The following is a 13,569-nucleotide window of genomic DNA, read 5'->3' on the forward strand; positions in this document are numbered from 1 at the left end:
CATGGTCTTCTCTCTTCTCTGTGCGACGTTGTTCCATCTTACACACACACTTAGATGTGCCATAAGTGGTTCGTTTAAAGTGCATAAAAGCTATCCACAGCTCTCCTAAGAATGAAACAGTTTTAATATTTTCTGATCCATGTTCCTGCCACAAACATTCACCGGCAGTGTGATAGCTCCAAGAGGAGACATCTGATTCTTGACATTTAAAGATACAATACTGGTGAAAAATAGTGACGCTGTATTAACTGCAAACAGCTTGTGAGGGAGTAGGTGATGTACTCCTAAAGTGTATAATCAGAACAAGCAATAATTTCAACCTTTTGATTTTTTATTTTTGACTCAAAGCCATGAAAAAGAGGAATAGCCCAATAAACAAATCTGGACACGTTACAATAACTGTTTTAAGAGAATTTATATTCTATGTCTAAAAGAAAAGTATGCTGTTTTCCTGCTGGAGAAAGTACTCAGGTACCCTCAAGTTTCTCAAAAGGGTCTCAAAAGCTTTCATAAAAAAATGAGCAGTAAATGAAGGCAAATCTCGAAATTACAGAAATCAAAGAATTTGTATCCTGGTAACATTCAGTTAATTGACACTGTAATGCTAAATGCAAGCACTACAACATCAAATTCCCTATACCCCTACTGTGACAGCCTTATAAATTCAAAAAGTACACATAAAGGTCTTATTTTTCTCACATGAAAAAAACTGTTCTAACATGAACTGTTTGAAATACTGAATGCTGGCAAAAAAAAAAAAAAGAAAAGAAAAAAAAGAAAAAGTTGATTTATTTTTAATTTCAGCAACAGTACCCCTTGTTTGTTGATCAGTTACTTCTGGGTAAAGTTGAGACATCAGAGCAAACCTCTATCCCCCACAAACACCTGAAACAAGGCAGAGCACAGTTAACAGCAATCAGTTCTCCACACTGTACCTGGAGGTACTGACACGACCGTTCCTGTTGGCACGTCTCTGCCTTCACCACTGTCTGGTCCATGTTAACTGATGCTTTCTGGTAAACTTCACGGGCTCTGCTCACGGTTAATGTAGAGGACCAAGAGCTTTTCTTCATTAACTGGGAGTCCAAATTCACAGGCAGGTTTGCACAGGTAGAGCATTTGACATCATTATTGCTTCTGGAGGACTTCACAGTATGTTCGCTAATAGTGTTATAGGCTTCCATAAAGTATTGGGAAGAGGAACGATCAGGGCATCTTCCCATGGTCATGACCCCACTGGGACCATGATAAATGCAAACATCATTGTCCAAGTTGTCATCTGAACTCCACCATCCTGACGCATTGGATCTGGGCTTACCTTCTGATCGCCTTTCTTTACTCTTACTGCGCTTCCCATACCTCATTGTCTGTGATTCTTCTGGGCTTGCTTTTCCCCCATTGACATTCCCCTTGGATGGTCCCTCCAGTGAATGGGACTTGGTAAAGAGCTTTTGGACAGAATGAACCAGGTGCCGGATCCTCCCGGGGCTGTCACTGCGGTGCTCCATGGCAGTTCGTTTGTACTGCAGAGTGTGGTAGCCATCCCGATTCAGAGGCAGCTGCCGCTCAAACTGGTCCAAAAGGTTGGCAGGAATGCGATTGGTCTTGTTGGCAGTTCCATGGGGAACCAGAGCACACTCGTCCTTGAGTTCATGGTGGGAACTATAATGCCTCCTGGGAAATGTGCTGCTGGCAATCTGATCATTGTAGGGCACCATGCACTCTGCCTGAAAAGAGTTCCTTTGAGTGTAGTAAGGGTGGTCTGCAGGATGGGGGTCCACTGGGTTTAACAAATATGGCTTCCTGTCCTGGTGGTGTGGCAGACTGTCACATGGAGAGTCACAGGCAACCCCATGATGATGACTACGGCTGCTAGACAATCCCTTCATCGTTGATGGAAAGCAAGTCCCAAAGTCATCTAATATGTATGGCTGTGCAACAGGCAGATCTCAGAGAAAGGCCTAAAAGAATGAAATACAACAGAGGACCATAAGATATTCAAGCTAAGGCAATAAACAGCATGCGTATGTTGAACATTCTTTGTTTCTTATTGCAAAAATAATTGGAATAAACATTTTCTGATTCTTTTTATTGCTTAATATTTCCCATGTCCAACATAGTGATAGGGATACCAAAAAGAAAAATTATCTTGTTCCATCAGCTGGAAAGCAGATGAAAGAAAATTTTCCTGATATGAAAAGTAAGATAAGTATCATCACCTGTACTCTAAAACCTCAGTCCTGAAAACATTCAAGGACAGGGGCCTTCCAGGATGTCTTAACTGCTCATCTGCATGTTTTCAGGGCCAAATGGATGCATTAAAAAAGATCATGTCCTTAATGGAACACTTTCTGGACTTCTTAGGCCACACATAAAGCATGGTGAAATTATTGGGAAATATTTCTCTGACTTAAATGCATATTTTTCATGACTTGAGTGCAGTTTTACTCAATGTGCATATTGTTTGCCAAGACTGTAAGCATTGCAAGACAATATTAATACGTTATTTCTGTAAGTTATTTTCAAATTAAGAATAAAATAACAATACATTACACTAACTGTCAAAATGAAACCAAACAACTATTTAATAACCTATATATTTGGAGGGTTGTATTTAATATTTACTGACTCCTATTCACAAAAAAAAAATAAAAAATAATCATTTTATTCTGCTAATGCATGACTTTGTTTAATTCTCCATAGATTTTCAGTGTACTAAGCAGTGTTCAAATATCCCTACATACTTCTACCACATAGAGGAACTGGTATAGCCACAACTTCCACATGGCAATAACAGTGTAAGAGATTTCAACACTTAATTCTTGATTGCAGTTATTTGTCCCTGAAGTGACTCAAAATGCTATAAAATATTGATTACAAGAAGTTGAAAATGGAATCTTCATCCCAAGTGATATAATAACCACTCTGAGGCCAGATGCTCTTATTTCAGTCCTCAACACTAGCAAAAGTCTGTATGCAACTGTTACTGCAACCTCTGAGCTACTAATGTATAAATTATGGGTTTCAGATGTGACAAAACAGTCTCAAGGTGCTGTCTCAGCTCCTGAAGGGCAGAGGACTTCTTAGAGGATGTCCTCTTATGAGGGCAGTGGCAGTCACTCAGCTACTTTATTCTTTTCCGGCACCCCTAATCACATAATGCTTTTGGAAATGTAACTCTTGAGATCTCTCTTGTAGAACCAATAAACAGCCATAGCAAACAGGTTTCCACTATGTTCCTCCAGTGTTCTCTCTGCTAAAGTTCACGTTTTAACAGGTTGTAGACATTGTACCTACTGATAAATTGGCAACAATGAAGTTTTCTAAAATAGTATTTAGTTAATGTCAGTCTGGAAAAGCACGCTCTGCATTTCATCAGAACATATTTTATATTTTCTTCTGAATCTGTGGTGAGCCAAAGAGGATTATTTTTCAAAATGCTTCAAAGCTAATCTGAATGTCCTGCATTTCATTTCCCCTCACCAGATCCTTTCAATGCAGAAAATGTTCCTTCTCAAGAGACCTTTAATTCCAAAAAAAGAGTTTTCAAAATACTGCAAAAGGCTCTTGAAATATTCCAAATGGAGAGGCTAACTGGTTTACCTTAAGAGGAGAAGGGCTAAAGGCACCTTTGAAAGCACAAAAATAATATATTCAGAGAACTGGACTTGTCAATTATACTGTAGTGACAATACTTAGCATTTCTAAAGAGCATTTTACATCCTTACCATCTTAAAAATGTGATCTATTAGATTGTAATCAAGAAACATCCAAAAGGATGTAGTAGTAGATTCATTACTCAGGTAATTGAAAATATGACTTGAACAAAAATACGCCATCATGAAGAATACTTCTGAAGGATACAGAGACCAAATCAAAATACTCCAGTCCCTGATATCTGTGAATATCTTTCACACATCAAGGTTTATGAAAACAAAGCTTCAGCCAGTTAAGTTTTATTTAAATCCATTTACTATCATTCAACTGTCCTTAAGATGATTGATAAGTTCTCTTATAGCAATAGATTAGTGTGTTATATAAGATAAAAAAAATTAGAACCTTGCCTTAAATAGTTCAATAAACTGGGACATGCCCAAACACAGTGATTTATTTTCATTTTTTCATTATCTGAATGACTATGAAATTTTCATTTTTGTGCACTGTGGAAAAAGAGTGTATGTAGACTAAGAACCAAAAGGACTGATAATTTATAGCATAGTGAAGTCATGGTAGGCATAGGAGATGTCATGGAATCATTTAGAATATGTAGTCTTATAGAGCAAAATGGCTGGGATGAGGAAACACTTGATCTGCTGGGACAGAATATTGTGGAACATCTTGAAGCTAAAGATGAGTTTAAAAGATATAACTATGATTTGACCAATGGGAACAGCCATGTTACCAGCTGTGTTTTGGATGGACTGGCAATATGGATGCTAAGGAGGATGTGCAAGAAGTGGTAAAAAGTGAAAAAGTGACATTTGTCTATATAGAGAGACAGCAACAGGCTTTCAAAAAATTGTGGAGGAAGCTTGGCTAAGCACTGCTATATGAGCTTGGATGGCAAGCAGGATCGAAACGTTTAGGAGAAAAGATACATATAGTTCTACACCTATTTTGAGTCTGAGCTGTCAATGAATCTTCTATGAGGAAGTACCAGAGAAAAAAGCAGAAGATAGAGAGGATGATCTGCCCAAAAGGAATCCAATGAACAGATACAGAGAATAACAGAGAAAATATGCTTGTGAAAGCAAAAGATCATAGGGTTATGAAAAAGCAGATTTAAAAGGGGAGGAAGAAAAGAAGAAACAAAAAAAGAAAGACCACAGAGCGATAGAAAAACCAAACCAAAACCAAAAGGGAGCAGCAAATCTATGTAACCAAAAGGAGTGACAGTAAAGAGATAATGCTCATGATTTCTCCCAAAACATGGGAGAAATTGCAATTCAGAGTAAAACCTCTTTATTCCCAAATCCTAGATTGCTGGATGCATTAAAAGAGGGGTTTTTTTTCCTGCTGTTACAACACTGAAAACATCTATTCTATCATGTCAATTGTGATTAAAAACATGAGCATGTAGTAGAATATAGCTTCATTTTACCTTAACAGTATTACTGCTACGAATTAGGAAAAAACCTCTAAACAATCATGTACCATAGTGTGGGGGTAAAGCGGCAGGCCCGTTGAGCCCCTAGAAGTTAAACCCCTAGACGAGCACAATATATTGGATGGTATAAGTCCATTCCCGTGAGAGCAGAGAAGCTAATTAACCATTCCCATGAACAGTGCAGCCTTGAGAAGTGGGGAGCTGGAAAGGTGATAAGTAGGTTTAGGGAGGATAAAATGTACAAGGACAAAAATGTTGGCTATGTTCATGGTGCAGGTGCATGGCGGTGGTGTTTTGTATAAATTATATTATTTACAAAAAGTGTGTGAAAAAATGTGGGCTAGTTGTCCTAATAAAGGATGCTGCTGCGCTGAGGCGACAGACAGCACTTGTCTCAACTCCTTATGCAGCGTGTGTATATATGTGCGTGTGCTTTTCTATCGGTCAAACCTAACTACTACGATAGATATCCCACGACACCATAGTGCACCTTCCAGGAGGGAAAGAATAAGTATAATATCATGAATATTGAAGAAAGGAGTGTTGCTTTTCTTAAATATTTAGTGGACAATTCCTCTGCACAGAAGTCCTGTCATACAGTCTTTGATTTCATTAGTATTTTTCAAAGAATATGCATAATTTTCTATAATTGTGTTGGCTGAACATATACATCAATGTTTAGTGACATTAACAGCTGGAGACAGGGCTATCTGATCATGCCATGAATAGCTGAGAGGAAGTTGATTAAGACTTTTATTGTATTGTTATTTTTTGGCCAAAATAAGAACATTTAATTACTCATTAAATAAATTAAGACAATCTATGAACATAGTAATAAACAGTGGAAATAGCAATTCTACAGACAGCAGACCAAAACTACTTGATGGCATAGGATAAATGAGGTGTTAAATAGATACAGCATTATAAGGCTGAAGAATGCTTATTACTTTCAACATTCATGTTACATTTGCTTTTTTTTTCTTAAGGATGCCCCGGGTAGGAAGGATATGAATATATTCATCCTTGTTGTTAATGAAGTGTCCCTAATGCACAACAATTTGTTGGAATAGCCTAGTGGCTAGAAAAATACCTATTTAAATCCCATGTAATTAAAGTGAAAATGAGTGCAAAATAAAACCTGAATGCAGAAACTACCTATTCTTTTACAAATTTCATTTAACTACATTGTCTACTCATATGTTTCAAGTTTATACATAAAGCACATGTTCAAGAAATATGTTCTTTCTGTTAGATAAATGTGCAAACTTCTGTTCTATAAAAGATTTACTGATATGCCACAGAGCCCCTCCAACTTTATCTCACAAGACTGCAGAATTATGTTTCTAACATTTTTAAAGGAAGCTGTGAAAAAAATCAGGTAACAAATCTTTCCACTTAAATAATGCGTACATAGGTACATACAGAGTCTAGATAATATAGATGAATGTAGCAGGTAGTACAAAATAGATAATTAATAAATCAAAATTACTAATATAATAAAAAGGGTTTATGGCCATTAGCAATTTACAAACCTTCATAATTGACATGCATTTTATAGGCTAATTATGAAGAGACAACGCTCATAATTTTCTTTTCAATAATCTGATTATGTTATAGCAGTTCAAGACCTAGAGCAAAGAAAACTGTCATATGCACAATATAATGCGCAATGTAAAGTTTAAGTTCAATAACTGCTAAGATAACTGATATTAGAAGGATGTGACCCTCTTGGAGAGAGACCAGAGGAGGCCACAAAGATCCTCAGAGGGCTGGAGCTCCTCTCCTATGAGCAAAGACTGAGAAAGTTGGTGTTGTTCAACCCGGAGAAAAGAAGGCTCCGGAGAGACCTTAGAGCTCCTTCCAGTATCTAAAGGGGGCTTACAAGAGTGTTGGAGAGGGACTTTATACAAGGGCATGTAGTGATAGCACAATAAGGAAATGGTTTCAAACTGAAGAGGAGCAAGTTTAGATTAGATATTAGGAAGAAATTCTTCACTATGCCTGTGATAAGACATGGGAACAGGTTGCCCAGAGAAGCTTGAATGACCCATCCAGCCTGGAAGTGTTCAAGGCCAGGTTGGATGGGGCTTTGAGCAGTGTGTTCTAGTTCAAGGTGCAGGGAGGCTGTAACTAGATGATTTCTAAGGTCCCTTGCAATCCAAGCAATTCTATAATGATATATTCTACTATATCAAGGCGTATAGCTTAACTATAAAAATATTCAAGTAAGATCTGTATGAGACACAGGCAGAGTGCCCTAGATCATATTACTCAGGATTGTGTTCAGACAGCTTTTGAGTATCTCCAGTGAGGGAGACACCACATGATCTCTGGGCAATCTAGTCCAGTGCTTAGTCGTTGCACAATAAGGTTCTTCCTTATATTCAGGTGGAATTTCCTGTACATCAGTTTCTGCCAGTTGCCTCTTGTCCTATTGCTTGGCACCACCGAGCAGAGCCTGGCTTCATCCTCTTGGCATCCTCCCTTCAGACACTTATATCCATTGATGAGGTCCCCTCTCTGTTGTCTCTTTGTGAAGCTGAACAGGCCCAACTCTCTCAGGCTTTCCTCATAAGTGAGATGCTCCATTCTCTTAATCATCCTTGTAGCCCCCTGCTGGACCGGCTTCAGAAGCTCCATGTCTCTCTGGTACCGAGACACCCAGAACTGGACACAGCACTCCAGATGGGGTCTCACCAGGGCTGAGCAGAGGGAAAGGATCACCTCCTTTGCCCTACTGACAATGATCTTCCTAATGCACCTCAGCAGATCACTAGCTTTCTTGGCAACAGGGGTACATTGCTGGCTCACGGACAGCTCGTTGTCCGCTGGGACTCCCAGACCTTTCTCCACAGAGCTACTTCCCAGCAGGCCAGCCCACAGCCTGTCCTGGTGTCTGGCATCATTATTCCACAGGTGCAGGACCCTGCACTTGCCTTTGTGGAATTTCACAACGTTTTTCTCTGCCCATCTCTCCAACATGTCAAGGTTCCTCTGAAGGGCTGCACATTACTCTGGGCTACTGGCCACTCCTCACAGCTTTGTGTCATCAGTGAACTTCCTGAGGAGGCATCTACCACTTCAGGCAAGTAATTGATGAATAAGTTAGACAATACTGGACCCAGTTTTGACCCTGGGGGACACTGCTAGTGATAGGCCTCAAACTAGGCCCTATGTCACTGATCATGACCCTCTGAGGTCTGCCATTCAGACAGTTCTCAATTCACTAGTCCAGCCTGCACTTCCTTAGCCTGTCCATGAGGATATCATGGGAGACAGCATCTTAAGCCATGTTGAAGTCCAGGTAGACAACATCTACTGCTCTCCCTTCATCTATCCAGTCACTTGTTCCATCATAGAGGGTAATCATTTTGGCTAAGCACAATTTCCCTTTGAAGAATTAATGCTGACTACTCCTAATCACTTCTTTGTCTTCCCCATGCTTAGAGATGGCCTTCAGGATGAACTGTTCCACCACCTTTCCAAGGGTTGAGGAGTGGTGGTGTATTGGGTTTGCATGACCAGGTTTTGGTAGCAGGGGGGACTGCAGGGATGGCTTCTGTGAGAAGCTGCTAGAAGCTCACCCCACATCTGACAAAGGCAATACCAGCTGGATCCAGGACAGACCCACTGCTGGCCAAGGCTGAACCTATTGGTGATGGTAGTAACACCTCTGTGATAACATTTAGGAGGGGGGAAAAAAAACAATTTATTGTGCAGATGTAATTGTGGCCAGAGAAGAGAGGAGTTGAGAATATGTGATAGGAACAATTCTGCAGACACCAAGGCCGGTGGAGGAAATAGGAGAGGAGGTGCTTCAGGCACCAGAGCTGAGATTCCCTGCAGCCCATGGTGAAGACCATGGTGAAGCAAGCTGTCCTCCTGTAGTCCATGGAGGTTAATGGGAGTGCAGAGATCCACCTGCAGCCTGTGGAGGAGACCCACACCTGAGCAGGTTGATGCCCGAAGAAAGGCACTGTGACCCCATGGGAAGGCTGGCTGGAGCAGGCTCCTGGCAGGGACCTGTGAACCTGTGAAGAGAGGAGTCCATGCTAAAGCAGGTTTCCTTGTATGATTTGTGACCCTGGGGTGGACCCATATTTCAGCAGGCTCTTCTTGAATGACTGTACCCTGTGGAAGTGACCCACGTTGGAGCAGTTTGTGAAGAACCGTTGCCCATGGTAAGGACTCATGCTGGAGAAGTTCATGGAGAACTGTCTCACGTGGGAGAGATGTCACACTGGAGCAGAAGAAGGATTCCACTCCCTGAACAGCAGCAGAAAGTGTGATGAAATGTGCTGAATAGAGTGTAACCCCCTTCTCAACTCCCTGTGCCACTGGTGGTGAGGGGGTAGAGCCCAGGAAGGAGGGGAGGGTGGAGGGAAGGTGTTTCTAAGATTTGTTTTACTTCTCATCATCCTGCTCTGATTTTGACTGGTAATAAATTCAATTATTTCCCCAAGCTGAGTCTGTTTTGCACATTATGGTAATCAGTTTGTGATCTGTCCCTGTGATTATGAGCCTTTAGTTTTTCTCTCCCTGGTCCAGTCGCAGAGGGGAGTGATAGAAGAGAGGCTTTGGTGGGCACCTGGCATCCAAACAGGGCCAAGACACCACAGGCTGACTGGCCTGTAGTTGCCTGGGTCCTCCTTCTTTCTCTTTTTTAAGGCTGGGGTGACATTTGCTTTCTTCCAGTCCTCAGGTACTTTTCCTGACTGCCACAACCTTCCTAAGACAATTGAGAGCGGTTTAGCAATGATGTCCGCCAGTTCCCTCAATACTTGTGCATGCATCCCATCAGGGCCTATGGACTTGGGGATGTCAGGTTTGACTCCACGGTCTCTAACCTAGTCCTGCTCAATCAAGGGGAATTCTTCTTTTCGCAAAGAGAAAAATTACAAACAGAGTTAATTACCACCAGAGACATGCTAATTAAGCATTATCAGGTCCACAGGACCTTGAGTCTAATTGCCTTGTCTGTTCAGAAACTAAGCAGTGAGAAATGTTGATTTTTTTTTATTTTTTGATGAATGTGGTTCTTCTAAGATACCATTCACCGAGTCAGAGGACACTCCTGAATCCTCAGGTGTCTGCCCGGTCCAGAAATCAAATGTCTGGGACACAAGTGGAAGGCAATGTAAAGATATAATGTTATGTATGCAGAGCTTTGAGTCAGTGGGGCATTTAACCATGCGCACAAATTGAAACACACCATACTGGAACTTATATTTCAGATTGCAGCAGTCTTTTCAAAGAAATGCTATGTTACTGTTTGAACTGAGAGAACGTAAATTATGTTTTTTAGCAGTACTGTGTGTAGTTGTGATCTCATTTTATGCTCTGTGGAAAACAAAAAGAGGTTCTAATTTCCATAGTGAACTCCAAAGATTCTCAGAATTTGCTTATTTATTTACTCCCACACCACGGAATGTTCCCAGCGAAATTCCTCTCCCTAATACTCAAACTTTTACAAACAAGTGGAAGATACGTTTATACTGAGAATCACACTTCCACATGTTCCTTATGTAGCACATTGCTTTATCCCAAAGGTCTTGATATTTTGCAGTCATTATGTGTGGCCTTTCTGTTACATTACATCACACTAATGAAAATCTAGACATCAATAAAAGGATACATATTCTAAAATGCACCTATCCACATATTTTATTAAAGGTGTTCAAAAGAAAATGAGGTCTCAAATTATCTTCCTAATACATTTTGGCATGTAATATGGATGTTTCAGTGCCTTGGGCAAAACTCTCAAGAGAATGTCCAATTTTTGCTTCCATGTCAGCAATCACACCAGGCAAGTGATATTTACAATATAATTTAATCTTGAGCAGTGGACAGGGAGTCATAAGGGAAATGTTTTGGCCAGTAACATCAACTCATTCCAAGTACATGGGTAGATCAATAAGTGGGAGTTACTGGGAGAAAAAATGTAATTAAACTCTAGCTGATCTGTGAGGAGGCCCTTGTGAATGGTATGCATACAGAAGAAAACAAGAGAGGCATCCCACCAATGATGTAATAAAAATTGGTGTGTATTTTTTTTTTCTGTCCGCATACAACAATCTTTAGTTTGCACATATTTGTGGTGACAAGTTTCACATTTACATTTGACAACTGTTTTCATCCATGTGCTTCTGGTGAGCAATTGTGGCAGTTAGTACTAGGATATTATGTGCCTTAAAGTTTTGGGTTTGGCTTTCTTTTCTTCTCTTCATTTCTGTGGCTAATAGCAAGTTGATTCTCCACTAAGAGTGTCACGAAAACTGTAGTCACTAAAGTAACCTAACACATAATTAATCTCTGAGTCATATCTAAATACATTACAAGAATTGTAGCAGTAATATGTCAGCAAAATTTTGACACGAATAGTCTGATTTTTTCAGTCCTCTTAGGAATGTGACTGGCAATATGCAGGATTGCATGCAAAGATCTTGGGGCTACAAAAAGAAATACTAAACTGTGATTGTCTGCTCTTCCACTCTCCTTACTTGTGCACCTAATTAACAGTCAACTTTAAAAACAAATTCTGATCTTCTTCAGTGAGTAATAATATACTGTGCAATTAGACTTCTTATGCCGTTCCTGTGGTCTAGGACACCAAGTCTCTCTGACTCAATAAGGTACAGTGCCTCAGTTGGAGAGCCTGTTGTGAATTTCACTGCAAATTCAGAACTGCCAAAGGACATTTTCTTTTCCCAGAAAGAGAACAACCAGGTTATTACACCTGCATCTAATGTGCATGTAGGATAATATACTAAATTGAATCATTTCATAAATGTCATATAAGCAGTGTTGAAGCATACACCTCACACACAAATTTAGATGTTGCATTTTATCCTTTTCAGTCTGTAGGATGATGAACTTTATGATCTTAATATTTTTTAAGCAGAACTTACAGAATTTTTAGAATGCTCTTTCATCTGGAGGAACAGCAAAAGGGAATCAAAATGAAGGAAACCCAAAATTTGGAATGAGGTTAACACATACTTACCTGTGTTGGTCTCTTTTAAGTACCTTACTGTTGCACCTAAGTTTGCAACTCTAGAGATATTTTACTTAATTTCTTCATAGAAGATTTCTTAAAATGAAAGTATTAGTCACTACCTTCTATCAATTGCAGATAATCAGTGGGATATGGGTGTCTTATATAAATCTCAGATAATAAAAGGAAGCAAGTACAAGGGACAGGTCACACATTCCTACAGCACTGACATCTGGTAAAAATAGAGAGCCTATCAAAGTGGCATAAAACATATAAAATTAAATGACTAACACACATATGGAGATATCAGGTATGTATCTAGATTTCTGCAAACCAGTCAGTTATGAATGTCAAAGGTTTATTTTTCTAGGAGGAATGAGGTGATCAGCAGATAAAACCCACATACAACACCTCCAATGGACTTCTGTCAAAGTCAAATAAATTCATGCTCTGCAATGTGGTCACATAGTGAAAATGGACATGCTTGTACTAAAAGAAGATCCTGATCCTCTTTGCAAGGACACCAGAGTGAGTAAGCAAAGGACCCACTATAGGAACTAGTGACTGACAATGATCTAATGGAAAATGCTAATCTGTGTCAGACCTTGAACCAACATTACACAAACCCCATCTGCATGGGTCAATAACTCATTTTCTACCAGTTTTTTAGTGTTCTGCAATTCTGTGGTATGGTAATTCTGTGACAGGTATCACAGTAAATTGTTGCCTGAGCTACAGGTTTTCATGATCTCTAGAGTTTTTCTACACATATATTGAAAGAACAATATTTATTGACAAGCCAGGGAAATGGCTTTGCTTAGTCCTGTGCACTACAGTGCACTCAAGGCACATGATACCTGAGAATCCATACTTTGATTTCTATGATGGCAGTGACAGTGTGATTGTGTGATTATATGACTTTGATGGTCTTAATCAGCAAATCTCATGATTAAAACTGTCTCAGAGCTTTTTATTCTTTGCTATTTAGAAATTAAGCGAAAGACTGTGTTAAATATTTCTTGCTCCATAAAAAATCACTCAATTCACTCATTTCACTCAAAGCACTCATTTTAATTTAATGAAGCATAGTTTTATGAGACTCTTTCTACAGTTTCAGTCTTACTCACAAACCTTGACCTCATTTAGCAAAAATAGAGAGTGATTTCCTTGAAAAATGTTCTTTCAAGTACATTACGATATTTTAAGTCCAAGGAAAGTGAATGCTACAAAAATACACAAGTGCCAGAATCTCTGTGCTTGCAGATGGTCTCCCATCTTGGCTTTCAATTGGTGGCTCTATCTGAATGGTGCCACCCCTGAACATCTCTTGTCAGCCTCAGAAACTAATGAAAAAGGAAGACCGTTACAAGTGTCTTAGTGGAGAAACTCCCTGAAAACATTACAGAAGCTCTATGAAGACCAAGGGTAAGAGTTGTGAAGATGTCACTTTTAACAGAATGACAATACA

At 39.6% G+C, this 13,569-nt stretch overlaps 1 protein-coding gene across 11 annotated transcripts in view; it reads right to left on the bottom strand.

Moving 5' to 3' along the window:
* DLGAP1 (DLG associated protein 1) overlaps positions 1-13,569 on the bottom strand; it is a 410,369-nt gene that overhangs the window by 137,264 nt on the left and 259,536 nt on the right. For 8 of the 11 annotated variants that reach the window (XM_027650834.1, XM_027650828.1, XM_027650832.1 and 5 more), the window contains one exon: positions 936-1,961. In XM_027650834.1, coding sequence (XP_027506635.1) covers positions 936-1,889 — 954 coding nt within the window. In that variant the 5' untranslated portion in view covers positions 1,890-1,961. The other 3 variants (XM_027650836.1, XM_027650835.1, XM_027650838.1) reach the window with 3 other exon arrangements.

The sequence above is a fragment of the Corapipo altera genome, unplaced genomic scaffold (genome assembly GCF_003945725.1).
Source record: "Corapipo altera isolate COAL_440 unplaced genomic scaffold, ASM394572v1 24, whole genome shotgun sequence".
Taxonomy (NCBI): Eukaryota; Metazoa; Chordata; class Aves; order Passeriformes; family Pipridae; genus Corapipo; species Corapipo altera.